This window comes from Mixophyes fleayi, chromosome 8 (assembly GCF_038048845.1).
Source record: "Mixophyes fleayi isolate aMixFle1 chromosome 8, aMixFle1.hap1, whole genome shotgun sequence".
Classification (NCBI taxonomy): domain Eukaryota; kingdom Metazoa; phylum Chordata; class Amphibia; order Anura; family Limnodynastidae; genus Mixophyes; species Mixophyes fleayi.
The window spans coordinates 118,674,831-118,693,036 of NC_134409.1; the positions used below are offsets into that span (position 1 = coordinate 118,674,831).

The following is an 18,206-nucleotide window of genomic DNA, read 5'->3' on the forward strand; positions in this document are numbered from 1 at the left end:
CTTTTAACTGTCTGTAACTATCTACTGCTGTCTGTTCTGTCTCTCTGACAGTTCCTTCCTTGCTCTCAATCAACCCTGTATTATTTTACTTTTAGATCTGTTCCCTCTTTATCAAAGCTCTGTCTCTCCCTTTCCTTTTTACCCGTTTCTCACACCTTCTATTCCTTATTCGTTGTAATCTATCAGATTTCATCCATATCGTCTCTGTCTTTCCCTCAAACCGGCCCTTTCTCTCCCGATTCTCTGTACTTCTCTCTCTTTTCTGTCTCTCCATGCCCACTTCTCTATTATTTTACTCATTCTCAGTAGTGTATATAAATGCTACTAGTGTAATTTACAGATGAAAAGATCTATTGCACAGACTTTAGTAGAAATATAAGACTGCGTGGAGTAACCTCAAAGTTGTTTCATTCATTAAAATTCATGGAAAGATAAGACAATAAAGTTCATTCTCAGAGACAGAGTGGCAGGGGGGCATTTCCCCCACGGTCCAGTCTCTGGTGGATAGTACTGATCTTACACCAGGGTGTTAGGGAGGTCTTATATATACATTAATCAGGGTGTTGGAAGCCATCTACTTTGTATGATATTTTATTTATTATATTCTTCTGGCAATGTAAAATCACATCCACATTAGAGGAAACAGGCCCGCAGGTTTTTGACAGCGTCCATTTTTCCAATGCAACACATTGCTGAAAGAGCCTGGAACACTTACTTGTATTAGCTACAGACCGAAACTTTCCGGTGTTCCCTTGAGAAATCTACACAATATATCAAACTATGTTTGGGCTTTTATTTCAAATTAAAGGGATGCACCCAGCACACAGTGTAAATACAGGTTAAACTGGCCTGATCTTCATTTCTGTTATTTTATAAGAGTAATAATTTCCTTTGCCAGTTTCCCAAATAATTCCGTCTGCGTAGCTGGCATGTTTCCCTCTCAGATACAGTCCATTCAGGTTGGCATTATGGCAGCTTCCATGCCACCAGGCTCCTTTAAAAACGTCTGCACAGTTACTTCCATATTCGTCATTGTCCCTGTCTTTAGTCGTGAAGGGGCGGTTGTTATGATAGCCAAGAGAGTCACCTGCATATATAAAAGAAATAGGCAGAAATTAGTACATCAACTTTTGTTTTATTTTTAATATTTTACAGTAGTCCCTTGGACCTGATGTCCATAATGAGACACATTGAGGCAGCTGTCTCAGACATCCCGTTTTTGAAGGCTCCAAAATGTACAGTATTCATTTTTAAGATGCTGCTATTCTTTATTGAAAAGTCTGCATTTGGGGTTTTTACCTTTTGGTATTTCTAACAATGATACAAGTGATAATATCAGTGTTCTATATGGTACGTTACATCAATACAAATAACAGTGATAATTTGTATGAGATGAGAGTTATCCCTGCTGCATACCCCCAACAATTTTGCTCCCAGAATCGGGATAGGACATAGCCCTATGAGAGCGGTCCTAGCTCTAGTAAAGTGATAGGCTGCCCTTTAGCCACTCCCCCTCCAGTTCAAATGGGGATACAATGCCAGAGGCACAAGAAGCACCACTATGCAGAGAACATAGAAAACAGGCTTTATTGGGGTCCTTACAAAGAAGCACCATGGTACTCTGCTAATGATCCGCTGTGTTATCTCCCACACTTTATTATCAGTTACCTGATGGAAATGGACCACAAACTGCACAGACGTGCCTCCGTGTGCACAGCGGGTTACTGCATCAGGCTAGTAACTCTTTTGCTTGAGCCTTTAGTAAGGCACCATGCGGGATAGGAGGAACAGGCAGAGAGTATGGCTTTTAATTTATATTGGATATAAAGTATATTAAAGCATCAATTTAAATACCATGTAAAATTACTCGGTTATGTCATTTGAAACGCAATAGATCATAGAAATAATGACATAGGGCCTGATTCATTAAGGATCTTAACTTGAGAAACTTCTTATTTCAGTCTCCTGGACAAAACCATGTTACAATGCAAGGGGTGCAAATTAGTATTCTGTTTTGCACATAAGTTAAATACTGCCTGTTTTTTCATGTAGCACACAAATACTTGATAGCTTATTTGTACACTGAAATTTAAAGTTGGTATTTGTTTGCCATAACTTTACATAGAAATGGAATGATGACACCTACCTGCAGTGCCTCCACTAAAAGCCCCAAGGCTAAGCTTATATTTTTCATCTTCTCCTAATATGGCAAAGGAAGCATAGGTTGCAAAACTATAGTTGTTTTCATAATCTGTCAGGTCAACTCGAAGCTGATGGGTTCCTGAAAGTGTAAACACATACAAATGAAAACAGCATTGTTCAAACACTTACAAAGGACACTGGTGGATAATCAAGATTTCACTGTTCCATTACACCAGAGGTAGGCAACCTAGCTGTCATGAAACAACATATTCTGGCAAGCTATCAACTGAAACTTGTAGTTCCAGAGACTGGCAAAGCATGCTTAAGCTTGAAGTTCTGTCACAGCTGTCAAGACACAGGTTGCCTGTTAGACAATAAAGATATTAGACAATATGAACATTCATGAATTAAAAAATACAGGTGATTGAATTTGAAGGTGATGGGTCAGTTACCTGAAGATGTCAGACTGTGAATGTTATCATTTCCTAGCCAGAACTCGCTCATTTGGTTGCCAAACCCTCGCTTGTAGTCAACCCAATCTCTGAAAAAATTGACGGTTCCATCGTATCGTCTTTGGAAAACCTAAAGGTTCAAAGCAGGTTTAGGAACCATGGAAAATCCCAGACAGTAACATAAGGATGGTATAATAAACATACAGGACTTTTGGAATTACAAAAGGGGTTCTTTGGACCAGAATATAAGATAATTTAACTAGACTTTTGGATACAATTTATTTGGGAACATTTTCCTGGTCCCTTTGGAGTATAATTTATTTGGACATGGTTTACAAGCATAACTGGATTGCAAGCTTCTGAGAACAGAAGAAGACATCTCTTGGTAAGTATTTGTTTTTTGTTTTTTTACTTTAAATAAATAGATGTAGCTATAAAGAGGGTGTTGTATTTTATTTAAGGGGTTTTATTATTTTTATTAAAATTATATGTTATTAAAGAGGTTATTGTGGTTTATTTAACATTTTACTTTGGGGCACTACAGCAGGTCCAGGTTGTCAGGGCATGGTGGCACTTGTAGTTCTACAAGCACCAGCATGCCCAGACTATTAAAGGCAGCCCGGGCTATCAGGAAATTGTAGTTCCACAAACTAAAATGTTGTTTTCCTACTCTTTATTTAACTTTCTTGTGCCGTTATTACCCTACACCCACCGCACAAGAGGTGTAGGAAGAGCCCTAGTGCTTTCAGCTCTGGGCTGGGTGTTCCTAGAGTGGGGGTTCACATAATTCTTTTGCGGATCCCACTCACTAGGGAATCCAGCCCAGTGCTGAGTAGCCTGAGGTTGGTTGTCATTATGGCAGGGGGATCCCCTCCCTAGTGTTCCCCTGCTATAGTGCCACCTACCCTGGCTGGTTTGTGTTGGTTGTGATTTCGCCACAACCAGCAGTAATAGTGTTTATAGGGGGCACCCCCACACATTTTTATTGTTCCTTCTTACTGTGTTTTTTACTTTATAAAAAACACAGTGCTGGCGGGTGCTGCGGCTGTATAGCCGGAGGACCCGCTCACATTGCCCCATTAATGTCGGCAACGTGAGTGTCGCATTTTAAGTGCTGGCAATCACACTGCCGGCATTTGTTCGTGTCGGCTTTTCTGGAATGGCTGTCGGTAATGTGGTGTGTAAGTTTTTCTGTAAGTCGCTATTTCAAACATGCCGCCATTGTCTCAATGATGACGGCATTACTGTTGCCGGAATTATGACTACCACTTGCTATGCAGCAATGAGTTGATGGGGGTCCGCATTCCCTGTCACAGCCCCATGTGTATATGTACATTTTTTCACCATTGGGCAGTACATGGAGGCCTTTATAAAACTTTGCTATGGGTCCACAAATGTCTAGTTTTTCCCATGTACATACAGTATATTAACATTAAATGCATATTTATGAAATTACAATTTGTTGAACCAATTTGCAAAATGCTAAAAGAATTATAATCAAGTTTTCACTGATACATTATATTTAATTTAAATTATGATGCCATTATAAGTATTGTAGTGCACCGAGGCTCAAATTGAGAGTAATCAGCTTAATGTGATAGGTAAGTGTGTAGTGAAGGAGGCGGTTCCCATATGGATTCTTTTATTATTTTTTTTAAGTACAGGTCAGAAAAAGCAAATATCTGCCAGCAACATGCCTCCCAATGTGTTTAGGAGTAAAGAATATTGAATAGTGATTGAAGGTAATTGTAACTCTTATGCATTAAATATGCTTTATTTCTGAACATATTGGGCCCGATTCATTAAGAAAAGTAAGGCAAATAAAAGAGTAAATTTTCTCATGGACAAACCATGTTACACTGCAAGGGGTGAAAAGTAGTTTATTATTTTTAGAGATGGGCGGGTCCGGTTCTCCGAGAACCGAACCCACCCGAACTTTGGGTATCCGAGCACCGAGCTGAGCAGCTTGGTACTCTCCCGCCCATTCCGAATCCAAATCGAGGCCGAACGTCATCGTGACGTCGTCGGATCTCAGGGCTCGGTTCTCGCGATACTTCAACTTTATAAATACACGCCTCCACAGCAATCCATCGCCATTTGACAGAGGGAGAGAGCAGAGTGTAGTCATAGGCTGATTAGAGCAGGGACAGAGAATACAATATTGTTCTTGCAATTGCTCTAACCAAAATCGCTAGTGCAGAGAGGAGGATAGAGGTTTATTATTTTTTCTTAATATTTGGCACTCCCCAGCGCTTTTGGGGTGTCCCCCATAATTGTGCATAAATATTTCTGGCTGTCAAAAGTCATAACTGTCAGCAGTATCTACTAAATAATTTTTAGCACTCCTCAGTGCTTTTGGGGTGTCCTCCCTAATTGTGCATTAATATTTCTGGCTGTCAAAAGTCATATCTGTCAGCAGTATCTACTAAATAATTTTTAGCACTCCTCAGTGCTTTTGGGGTGTCCTCCCTAATTGTGCATTAATATTTCTGGCTGTCAAAAGTCATATCTGTCAGCAGTATCTACTAAATAATTTTTAGCACTCCTCAGTGCTTTTGGGGTGTCCTCCCTAATTGTGCATTAATATTTCTGGCTGTCAAAAGTCATATCTGTCAGCAGTATCTACTAAATAATTTTTAGCACTCCTCAGTGCTTTTGGGGTGTCCTCCCTAATTGTGCATTAATATTTCTGGCTGTCAAAAGTCATATCTGTCAGCAGTATCTACTAAATAATTTTTAGCACTCCTCAGTGCTTTTGGGGTGTCCTCCCTAATTGTGCATTAATATTTCTGGCTGTCAAAAGTCATATCTGTCAGCAGTATCTACTAAATAATTTTTAGCACTCCTCAGTGCTTTTGGGGTGTCCTCCCTAATTGTGCATTAATATTTCTGGCTGTCAAAAGTCATATCTGTCAGCAGTATCTACTAAATAATTTTTAGCACTCCTCAGTGCTTTTGGGGTGTCCTCCCTAATTCTGCATTAATATTTCTGGCTGTCAAAAGTCATATCTGTCAGCAGTATCTACCAAATAATTTTTAGCACTCCCCAGTGGTTTGCGCTCAGAATGGATTCAAAGCAGTCCACATATGATCTGAATGAGCAACCAGGTTCTGTCACCAGTCCTGATGTTAGTGTTCCCAGTACGTCATCTGGCCAAGGCGATGTCAAACAACAGAGTGTTTCCAAATTAGTGCAAAAAACAAAACCCCCAAAAAAATTTACTGTATTGAAGCGAAAAAGAAGTGTAACTGAGCAAAAGTTAAGTGACGATATAAAAAAAATTGCAAGCATGCCATTCTATACACGCAGTGGCAAAGAGAGAATGAGGCCTTCACCTTTGGCTATTAGTGGCAGATCCCAAAAAGTTACCCAGCCTACAATTGGTGCACAACTACTGTTATGCGTCAAAGCCGAGCTGCAAGATAACAGTGAGGCATTACAGGAGAATATTTGCTCTGATTCACAAATGACAACAATCCCTGTGGAGAGTCCATCCAACAGTGGGATGTCTAATCGTGAGCATTCTGCTGATGTGTGCCTTAATAGCCCGAGTGTAGCGGGTGATACCCAAATTGAGGATGCCACTTTGGAATTAGAAGAGGATGAGGGGGAGATTTGTGTAGGCGACGAGGGCACTAATGATGATGTTGATGATTATGATGCAGACAGATACCAAATTGCCTTTCTCAATTTCTATTTATATTCTAGATTATATAACGGCTGAATAGTTTTCTATTTTACTCCTAGTGGAGAGAGGATCTGATGCAGACAGATACCAAACTGCCTTTGTCCATTTCAATTTATATTGTACAGTATATAACGGCTGAATTTATTAGTATTTTATACAAGTGGAGGGGGGCCTAGAGAGACAGAAACCAAACTGGCTTTCTCCATGTCAATTAATATTGTACAGTCTATAACGGCTGGATTTTTTGGTATTTTATACAAGTAGAGGGGGGCCTAGAGAGACAGAAACCAAACTGGCTTTCTCCATGTCAATTAATATTGTACAGTCTATAATGGCTGAATTTTTTGTTTTTTTAAAAAAGTGGAGGGGGGCCTATAGAGACAGAAAGCAAACTGTCTTTTTCCATTTCTTTACATATTTAACTATAAGTGTAGGGTGTAATATACATCCAAAGACGATGGCTGCATTGCCAATATGCATAGATGGAGAGGAAGACAATCTGTTTTGTGTGTAGAATAAATGTAGGCCTACCAACGAAGAATTAAACTGTTTTTTTGGATGATTTATTACCTCAACAATTAGATTACTTGTCTTTAAAACAGTTGGAGCACTAAATTGGGTTAATTTAGGCCCAAAAACATGGATTTTCCCAAAAAATAGCAAAACAAAACCAAACAAAACCAAAAACAAAACCAAAACACGCAATGGCGGTTTTGCAAAACCAAAACCAAAACCAAAACACGACGGTAATCCAGATCCAAAACCGAATCCAAAACCAAAACACGGGGGTCAGTGACCATCTCTAATTATTTTGCACATAAGTTAAATACTGGCTGTTTTTCGTGCAGCAAACGAATACTTGATAGCTTTATATTTACACTGAAATATAAAGTTGATCTAGGACAGACTCTACCTCAACTACAAATCTACCATCACGTTTCAAATTTACCCCCCCCCCCTCCAATGCAACATGGTTTTGCCAAGGTGCAAAGTTACTCATTTTTTTTGCTTTACTTTCCTTAATGAATCAAACCCATTGTATTTAAGCAAGGATATTGGAGGAGACTTCTGAATGTTCTCACACTGATTATAGATCTTTTTTCACTTACAATCCATCCTCCGCCATCTATGTCCATGTCACACAAGACTGTAAGAGGTTTTTCACCATCCGGATATATTTTGTACCACCCACTAAGAAAAGACCCCAGGTTCTGCAGCTCCTTGCAGTTTCGTGCAGCTGGAAGAGAAAGTTCAGTAACTGACACTACATATGCACTAATGCGGATATTTGTCCAGGCAGACAGGATTAACATGGATTTCAAGAGAACAGATTTGATCACACATATTACAAGATCAGGCCAAGTTTGTCAAAAACTAAATAAGACAATAGCCCTCTCATGCGGCTTCTGATAGGATGGCTTGGATAACAGTACAGAGAGAGTGGTCGGACTATTTGCTAGATAAATCAAGGCGTAAGCTGCTATTTGCTAAGCATACACAATACTTTGAAGCGGAGAAGTGTGGTAGGTTTTTAGCCTATTTAGCTAGGTCTGAAAGGGCGGCGGCTGTAGTGGCGGGGATTACTGATACTTTGGGTGTTGTACATACCGTGACTGAAGAGATTAGTGATGTTTTTTATACATATTTCAAAGAGGCTTATGCGTCTAGAGCTGAGTACTCAGATTCTGATTTAGATACGTTTCTGGCGGCTGTTTCCATGCCCGAACTGAATATAGATGGTAGAGAAAGTTTGGAACTGTCAATTTCTGATGAGGAGATTGTAGCTGCAATATCATCGTTCCCAAATGGTAGGGCCCCGGGCATAGATGGGATACCCATAGAGCTGTATAAGAAACATCTGGGGTTTTTTGTGCCTCACCTGAAGGACATGTTTACAAGTTCTAGAGATCAGGGATGTGTATCTCCGTCTATGGCTGAAGCCATTATAGTTCTTATCCCTAAAGCGGGAAAGGATCCCTTGTTTCCAGAATCATACAGACCGATATCGTTACTGGCAACGGATATTAAGATCTTAGCAAAAATTTTGGCGACGCGGTTGAACCGGGTGATTAGTGAGATAGTGCATCCTGATCAAACTGGTTTTATGCCAGGAAAATCTACGGCCATAAATCTGCGTAGGCTTTTTTGTCATTTACAGTTGCCCCATCCTGCGGAGGAGGAAGCAGTGGTGGTGTCCTTGGATGCTGCTAGGGCCTTTGACTCTGTGGAGTGGAGGTACCTGTGGGCAGTGCTTTTGACATTTGGGTTTGGACCGTTTTTTATTCAGTGGATTAGACTATTGTATTCTTGTCCTACAGCTAGAGTCTGTGTAAATGGTTTTGTGTCCCGCCAGTTTGTTATGGGCAGAGGTACCAGACAGGGATGTCCCCTGTCCCCTGCTCTGTTTGCCCTTGCCATAGAGCCATTGGCATGTGTGGTAAGAATGCAGTCAGATATTACTGGTTTAAAGATGGGTTGCAGGACGGACAAGATTGCCCTTTATGCAGATGATATGCTGCTTTTTTTGTCATATCCTAATAAATCGTTGCCAAACTTACTCCATGTGGTTTCGGTGTTCGGTAGATACTCTGGACTTTTGATTAACTGGGATAAATCTAGTGTAACTCCGATTAGGGGAACTTGCCCTACGGGCCAAGTTCTGCAGACTTCTCTTAAATGGACTCCGGTATTTAAATATCTTGGTATCTGGATTTCTAGTGATATGGGTCAATATATTCAGCGTAATGTCCAGCCTCAGATTGATTACCTTAGGAGCCGAGTTGGGGTGTGGAAGCAGCTGCCATTGTCGGTCACAGGTAGAATTAATCTGGTCAAAATGATAGTTCAACCAAAGTTTCTGTATGTTTTGCAGCAGTCGCCGGTCTATATCCCCCATAGTACATTCCGTTACATAGAACGTCTTATGGCTTCTTTGATATGGGCAGGCAGGAGGGCAAAAGTTAAACTCACTACCTTATATCGTTCTCGAGGATCGGGGGGCTTGGCTTTGCCGAATCTACGGCTTTATTATTTTGCCACCCAGTTAGCACATATTGAAGTTTGGTTTAGGTCAAGGCTGGGTCTAGACTTGCATGATTTTTTGGTTTCTGAGACAGGATCTAGTCATACACGTGTGCAGTTTCTTCTGGCCGGAAGAAAAGTTGGGAGGGACCCCCCTTTATTAACACAGGCCATAAAGGTTTGGAGATTGTCATCCCAGATTGGAGGTGGAATGGATCTGGATCCATGCACTCCACTATGGGACAATTTGTATTTTGGAGAGCTGACTAAGATGGAGGGGGCTGGAGCTTGGCGAAACTACAATATAACACACATTGGACAATTGTATGAGAATGGTATATTATATTCATTTGAGCAACTTCAGACACTACATGAACTACCTAGGGGTTACTTTTATAGATATTTGCAATTAAGACATGCTCTGGCCTCGCAGTTTCGGGAAGCTACTCCGAGCTTTAACGCAGATTCCTTAAGGGTGCAACTGTCAAGGTTGGGCCAGAGACGGCAAATCTCCTTTATGTATTCAATTTTGGTGGAAGGATCTGGCGAAGGGGGCTTGCCGGAGCTGCGATGCCGGTGGGAGGGAGATCTGGGGCGTTTCAGTGATAAGGCATGGGGTATGGTGTTATGTAGCCCAAAGGAGGTCACCGCATCAGTTAGATTTCGCCAAGTTCAATTTTTTCTGCTACACAGAGCATATCTCACCCTTCTTCGGCTTTCTAAGTTCAGTGGCGGCCAGAAAGTGTTGTGTCCCAAATGTAGGAGCGAGGAGGGGGGCTTCTGGCATATGCTCTGGGAATGTCCGCTGGTTTCATCCTTTTGGGGAAAGGTGGAGGACTGTATTAAAAGATTGGAGGTGGGAGTGAATGCCCTGACTCCAAGGCTCTGTATATTCGGTTTAGGCCTGAACAAAAAAACTCGTAGACTCATTAGATTGCTTATCAATACGTTACTCATGCTGGCAAAGGTAGTGATAGCTAGGAAATGGATGGCACCAGAAGGTCCGACATTGAATAGCTGGATTGACCTTGTTAACGATACAGTCGGGCATGAAAGGTTCATGTATACCAGCAGGAATTTGGTGGATAAGTATGAAAGAATATGGTATAGATGGAGGATATCCCCGTATGTCACGGAGGGATTGAGAGAAGTGGAACTCTCCTGATTGAAGCTTGGGGCAGACATCCAGCCGCCTATTATGTTATTAAGATCAACGATTGTATCTTGTATTGCCAAAGCTGTACCATTATTTCACTATATCTTGGAAAAATTTATATATCTTTACTTGGAAATGCGAATGTCAATGTTTTTTTGCTTTTTCTAACTGCATGGTGTATAAATACTTGACAATACTTGTATCACTGTATGGGGTATAGTTGGGGGGGATAACCTACTGTGTTGGTTTTGTTTTGTTTTTTTGTTGTTTAAAGGAAAAAATGCAATAAAATTTTACCTGATTTAAAAAAAAATAAGACAATAGCCACACAGTACAGGCTCAGATGTTATGTTTTTGCTGCTCTAGGACACTTTTTGCCCCCATCATATGGCCATAGAGTAATTTAGAATCTAGCTGGAGAGTAAATCAAATGTACAGGAGTTTAATACCAAACTAGTCGCAGTTTTGGCATACTAGCATCACTTGTGAGTAGTACTAATCTGCTGCCTAAATTAGTAATAACAGACCAGGAGTAAGGAGAGATTATGGCAAGAAAAGGAGTGAAGTAGAAGAGGGCATTGGAAAGTTGTGAGAAAGGTTTGGGGGTAGGGGAATTTGGAAGGTGGTAGAGAGGTTTTGGAAGAGGATATCTTATCTGTCTGGAGAGTCAGGTAGGTCTGAGGAGGCCTGGTGAGTCTGTGAGAATGGTGGGAAGGAAGGGTTATCTGTTGATGGCACGTGTTTGGTGGAGTTATGTCTCCATGGCCAAATTCTTGCCATGACACGGTAGATCCTTGAACTTCTGCACTTTGCTTTAGTAATATGATGATTTCCCAGTGTAGTTTTCCTTTAGGCGTTTCACTTACCATAAACTGGGTCTGGGGTGGGAGTGTCTCCTTTCTCTCCTAAAGGGGAAAGACAAATGTGAGTAGGGGAGGCATAGTGTTCTCAGTGCATGCTATGGGATTGACTGCCTTGCAATATGCAAACTACTATAAATATTAACATGCTAAGACCTAAATATGTGGCTTAGCGTGTCTAGATGGCGACCACTTCTGGAGGGGAAATATTTTCTCCTTCTAATTAGGGTATTCTTTGCTGAATGCAAGCTGACCCCAGTAATCCATTTGGTACTGTAAAAAACAAGATTAACAAATATATGGGGTGTTCCTGATGGTTGGCCAAAAACCTTTTTTAGTCCTGCAAAATGACTTTTACAGATCTGGAGAGGTCCTGGATGTCAGGTATTGGTTATTATTTTCATTGGAACACACTCTATAAGTGAAAGCGCATTTATATGCGAACAAAGCTCTTTTCCAGGCACAATTCTATCAGAGTAATAACAAACATTAGCAATAAACAGATACAAATGCAATACACATGTCATGACAGTAATTAGACATAAATGAGGCTACACAAGCAGGGAAGTAGTAATTTATTAAGGTGGTTGTGATAGCAGGCAGGATTCTTGCAATTTGTTTCAAAAACTATTTGCACAGAAGCATTTCCAAAATCAAAAACAGTACCTGTACCTATACACCATTCTCCTGGAATGTGTGGGAGACTCCTAAATTCTGGGTAGGTCTCCCAGACTCCTGGGAGAGTAGGCCATTCTCCCACATCTTACCCACTTCCTAGCGAAGAGGGCGGGATGGGGCCTCAATGACGCAAATTGCAAATTACGACAATTTGACCCCCCCTTCACCCGCAGCAATATGGCGCTATTGCAGCGCACAACCTGCTCCGTAATTTAGCTTCATCTCCCGGAGGAGATTAAAAATATGTTGTCAAGTATGATGTGTATTGTTTTCAACTTTGACTTTTACAACCTGTAGGTGTCATTGATATTATTGCTGTTCAATAAGAGCTATGTGGCTAAAAGCTCTGTGCAGACATAATAGAGAAGGAAAAGCACTAAATATCATCGAAGCTAAATAAGTGTATCTAATGAGATAATTTTCAGTGATAAATTATATTTAATTTAAATTACGATGGTTCTGTAATTAATTCCATTCTTGATTCACTGACAGAATTCCAGAATAGATTTTATCTGAAGCAGCTGAAATCTATAGACCATGAAAAGATTACAGAAGATAGTACAGGATAAATGAATAACTGAACAATCAACTCACCTTTTTGTCCTTTTAATCCAGGAGAACCTGCTGTTCCTGTTCATAACCAAATATATGCAATGAAATAAAAATAAGTAAATTAATTATACACTAAAATACTTTATAAGGGAGTGCTGGTTGATCCTTTTATTTTGTTTATTTAAATTCGCCCTGTTTCTAATCCTTGTGTTTGCCAGACATTTATTGGGCTGGTGATGCCACAATGGTACATTATTTAGAATAGTGTGATTATCCAGATAGCATCCTGTAGTTCTCACAGGGATTTGTAACAGTTCTCATGTCACACGGAAATGCCTCATGCATTGATCTCACAGATAAAGAGCGCTTCCAATTCATCAGCAGGTGATGTCACAAGTGCACTGTGTTCTAATACACCTATGTGACATTAGTTTAAATCTGTACAGATGATTGCATTTGTCCTTACATTGACGCTGACTAAGTACAATTGTTTACTGTCAGTGGGGAACAAACTATATTTGAAAACTAAAAGCATAAAAATTAATGGCAATGGCCCTTTAAATGGGATTTACATTTTTTTACAAGCCCCTTATACTTCTCTGTTTCAGAGCTGTGTTTTTCCTGTTTCATCATCATCATCATCACCATTTATTTATATAGCGCCACTAATTCCGCAGCACTGTACAGAGAACTCATTCACATCAGTCCCTGCCCCATTGGGGCTTACAGTCTAAATTCCCTAACACACACACACACATACATGCAGACACACAGACTAGGGTCAATTTGTTAACAGCCAATTAACCTACAAGTATGTTTTTGGAGTGTGGGAGGAAACCGGAGCACCCAGAGGAAACCCACGCAAACATGGGGAGAACATACAAACTCCTCACAGATAAGGCCATGGTCGGGAATTGAACTCATGACCCCATTGCTGTAATTCAGAATTGCTAACCACTTAGCCACCATGCTGTGTGTCATGAGAAATCAAAAGTGGGCAGTATCTATATAGGAAATTGGCAGCATCATAGTGTATTGATACTCTGCAATGCACATGCTACGGCTCCCTACTACTGCTTGGCCTGGAACCTGCCAATGTGGTTGCTAAACTTCCAAGATAGTCCACTTAGATAGACAATCAATCCAAAATTTGGGCTGCTCAATCTTGGAGAAGGTTGGAGTTTTAGTGATTCCCAATGTTCTACTTTCTGGGTGTAGAAAAGTGCAGGTATTAGACATTTATGTGGGCAGCAGTTTCAGTATCCCTAATTTATGATTGCCATAGATCAATGAAGATTCTTTCTGGTTGATAGGAGGGCTCAGTGTGGATGTTCCTGGCATCAATAATAAATAACGGTAAACAACCAACCTGTCTGCCCAGTAGGTCCAGCTTTCCCATGTTCTCCTTTAGATCCTGCAAGGATTAAAAATAGTAATGATCTAGTTTAATATTTAGTATCTGCATTTACCCAGGGCCTACAAGGACAAGGGAGCAAATATTACCATTTATCCATCATGTGAACTGGGAGCAGCCTGCTTTATACTAATAGAAGATGCCGTTTCAGCTGTCGGGATGTAGTCATTTCGGAGAAGGTGAATTTGTCGACACTTATACTGTCCACACCAAAATGGTGACAGTGTAAATATTGACATATTCATTCTCTCGTCAGTTAAAATGGTGACATTGTTACTGTCGACAGTTGTAATGTTGACAGTCACAATGTCGACATTCAAAAAGCAATGCCAGCGATAGCTGGCAGAGCCGCCGACTGACCCACCGGAATTGCAGCCAATAAAATAGTTAATGTTAAAAAAAAAAGCGCACACAAACATGAACCCCAAACCCCCCTCCCCCGAACAGATTAACCCTAGTACTCCTTGGTGGACCTGCTAACAAAATACAGCAAATAAATAATTTTTAAAAACAACAGAATGCCCACCCCCCAAGCAGATTAACCCTAGTGCTGCCTAGTCCCCCCGCCCAATTGTACTCGCATCAGCACCTCGCTGTGCCAGCCAGGGTTGGTGACACTATAGCAGGGGAATCGACAGTGTGGGTTCCCCCTGCCATAATGACAACCAGCCCCAGGCTGGTCAACACGGGGCTCAATTCCCTAGGGAGATGAGGTTCGCCAAAACAAATGCAGACCCTACCCCAGGAAAACCCAGCCCCGTGCTGAAAGCACTAGGGCTCTTCCCACACCCCTAAGCAATGGATGTGGGGTCCTTTGTTTAGGGGTGCAACATATATATATATATATATTTTTTTTTTGTTATTTATTTTTTACTTTCAATCAATCTTTATTGTTAAGATTGTATTATTGTTAACCTTTATTTAGCTTGACCCAACATATCAATCCCCAGTGATTCTTACTATGTAAATTCTCTACCACACCAACATTAATCTACCATTCTGTTATTGTACTGTGGGAGAAAGCCAGAAATCCCATAGGGAACCCATGCTATATATATATATATATATATATATATATATATATATATATATACACTATGCAAACTGCACACAGATTGTACCCTGGTTGGAATAAAACCCAAGGTCCCAGGGCTGTCAGATAGTATAGCTGTCAACTATGCTACCTGTTTTCAAAATCCATATTTTTGCAAACCATGATATCACTTTATACTATAATACTGATGCTATAAGTATTGCATATATCCTCACACTGATTAACACTAGTTAATGTATATACACACCCATACATACACACCACACATGCTCAGTTGGCCCTCTCTATAAGCTCCTCTGCTGAAAAATTTCGGTCAAATAACCACTCACCTTTCTCTCCGGAGGGACCAGGTTCTCCTTTTTGGCCAGAAGATCCAGGCAGCCCAGGACATCCTCGAAGTATAGCCAACTTCTCCGAGTCTCCAATCCCCACCAGCTTTACATCTACAAGCAAAGATGATAGTGGAGGGAAGTAATATACATATAGAGAGAGTCAGCTTACAAGGACGGTCACTGCTGATAAATGACCTCTCTCTAGATGATTTCTCTAACATCACATTGCCCCACATTTTTCGTGACTGTTGTTCCTAGTGAAGAATTTTAATAAACAGTCACAATATTCCAATTCTTATCTTTGTGATAAGGATTGAAATTAATCGTGTTTACAATTCCGTTGATAATAAAAATGCCCCTCTATGTGTATAAATGAAAGCCTGTTTTACAAGGAGATAGCAAATACTTACCACACAAGTCCGTAGTTGACAAAGCAGTTGCAGTCTGGCAGGAAAACAGACAATTTATCCTCTGTGCTTAATAATACACTGTATTATTCCCTGCATAGCTCTGTTTTCTGACTCTAGTTCTCTTTTGTTTGCTTTTAGCAGTATCTACATTTCAGATTATATTAGTATAGATATCAATTGCTATATAAAAGATTACACAAATGATTCTTATTGTCGTGTTCTTGCACATTTGTGGACCTACTTAGCTCTATCACTTTAATTATTTCCACAGTCCACAGGTATGCAAGGCGTCTAGCACCAGCTATAAAATAACTCCTATAGCCTCGTTAAAGTAGCCTTGTCTCCAAGCCTCCAGGCACCAAAAATAAATTTAAAAGGCAAGCTATTAAAAATAATAAAAATAAAAAATTTATATAAGAAATGTGCAAACCATTTTGGATATGTCAAGCTTAAATTGATTTATTTTAACTATTTTCACAAACCGCAAAATGCAAACAAGTAGTAGTAAAAAAATGTTTACTTTTTAAAAAAAATATTGTTTAATATTTAAAAATAAAAGTGTTTCAAAATAATGGTTTGATTGTGAACAATGAAACAAAAAGTTTAAAAGTGTAATTTTCATTATTTTTGTCTGTTTTGCCTCAGTTAATAGATGTCAACTAGAAAGTTAAATATTTCAGTATGCTGCCAAAATAAACTTCTAGATGTCCGGAAAAAAACAATTTAACATTTGCTTGGGTAGAATAAAAAAATTAAATTTAATTTGTAGTGAAAACCATGAAAAAAGGTCAGGTTGTGGAGGCAGAAGAGAACTCCAGTCTTGAAAAAGTTAATTAACAAAAAATAAAAAGTTATTATAAACTTTTCGATGCCTTTAATGGACAACTTAGAGACATTTGGATGGATGTAAATTTATGAAGCTGCGTGTTTGTAAAAGTGGAGATGCTGCCTATAGCAACCAATCAGATTCTAGTTACCATTTATTTAGTACATTCTACAAAATGACAGCTATAATCTGATTGGTTGCTATAGGCAACATCTCCATTTTTTCAAACCAGCTTGATAAATTTACCTCTTAAAGTCTGTACGATATGTCTTACCTGGACATGAGTCTTTAGCGTGATTGAGAGCGCTCACCAAGCATAATACAGCAACCACCAAAGTCCACATAATAACTGATGGATTGTTACCTTCTGTCCTTCAGTTGACTGCTTGAATGTGATTTCATCTCTGATTCTACTTAATAAGAGATCCTTTAACTCCTCCCCATGTAAACACTTCTCCTTCTTGAAATATAGTTATTCTTGCGTAATTAAAATAGACACCAGTCTTTGTTCCTTATTTAGTCTTACATATGTCTTGAGTTACAACACTAGCCCATTAAATACAATCTTGGGCTTTCAGTGCCACATAGTTAAAAATTAATAAATAATAGATGAAAAATAAAATAAAAACATAGATAAAAACATGCTAAAAAATATTTTAAAAATATTGACAAGTGAAAAAATATTAAAAGAAAAAAGCAGTTTTTCATTAATTTTCTTCTGTTCGCAAATACACAATCCGGTCAACCACGTTTGACCTCCCTCGATGACATGTGATAAGCAGCGATAAAATAATCTTCAAAATGGGGGGTCATATCCTGATGTTTTATCATAGTTTTATCTTTATGCTTTGTTTTTCACCTCTATTGTTGCCCTTTATCCCTCCCACAATCCTTTCAATGTCTTATTACTCTCTATGTATAAAGAATTGTACAATACAACATCAGAATTTAATCTGTATTCTACACTTAGCTGTCAGTATGTGTTCATATTCTGTATGTTTTTAGGACTTCTCGCAAAATCAATTCCTCTTTTCTTTATATGCAATATTAGTTGCTGTATTATTATTATTATTATCATTTATTTGTTAGGCGCCACAAGATTTCCGCAGCGCCGTACACAGTACAAACAGTAGACTATAAAGGGTGAGAAGGTACAGAACAATAAACAAAAAATACCAATACTTCAGAAACTCCAGGCAGGCTGATGCAATAAGCACGGAGCAGAAGAACAGGTGAGGAGACAGGAGGGAAGAGGGCCCTGCTCATGTGAGCTTACATCCTGAAGGAGGGTAGACAGAACAGGCACAAGGGGAGCCAGAAGAGAGAAGGGAGAGTGAGTGGAGGTGGTGAGGTGGTCAAGTAGATGGTTGGTAAGCTTTACGGAAGAGGCGAGTTTTCAGTGCACGTTTGAAGGAGCACAAAGTAGGAGAGAGACAGATGGAACGAGGGAGGTCATTCCAGTGAAGGGGGGCTGCACGGTAAAAGTCTTGGATTCTGGAGTGGGAAGAGGTGATAAGAGTGGAGGAGAGGCGGCGGTCATTGGCTGAGCGCAGAGAGCGAGCAGGAGTGTGAATGGAGAGGAGGTTAGAGATGTAGGGGGCAGTAGAGTGTGAGAGAGCC

General features: G+C 39.9%; 1 protein-coding gene across 2 annotated transcripts; it reads right to left on the minus strand.

Moving 5' to 3' along the window:
* Positions 1–575: 575 nt before the first annotated feature.
* LOC142099650 (ficolin-2-like) lies at positions 576–16,986 on the minus strand. Of its 2 annotated transcripts, XM_075183325.1 has the most exons (9): positions 16,861–16,986; positions 15,348–15,461; positions 13,920–13,964; positions 12,593–12,628; positions 11,327–11,365; positions 7,393–7,520; positions 2,595–2,724; positions 2,147–2,281; positions 576–1,087 (listed from the first exon to the last, which is right to left on the minus strand). In XM_075183325.1, the coding sequence occupies exons 1-9, from the start codon at positions 16,928–16,930 to the stop codon at positions 840–842; spliced, it is 945 nt and encodes a 314-aa protein (XP_075039426.1). In that variant the 5' UTR covers positions 16,931–16,986; the 3' UTR covers positions 576–839. The 2 variants fall into 2 exon arrangements, with proteins under 2 accessions (XP_075039426.1, XP_075039427.1); XM_075183326.1 differs by lacking the exon at positions 11,327–11,365.
* Between the last annotated feature and the right edge of the window lie 1,220 nt (positions 16,987–18,206).

Coding starts and splice junctions, on each gene's coding strand:
- LOC142099650 (XM_075183325.1), bottom strand. CDS start 16,930: ATGTGGACTTTGGTGGTTGCTGTATTATGCTTGGTGAGCGCTCTCAAT. Junction 12,629..13,919: donor TGGACCTACTGGGCAGACAG/GTTGGTTGTTTA, acceptor GGTTATGAACAG/GAACAGCAGGTTCTCCTGGA. Junction 1,088..2,146: donor TTTTAGTGGAGGCACTGCAG/GTAGGTGTCATC, acceptor TTATATATGCAG/GTGACTCTCTTGGCTATCAT.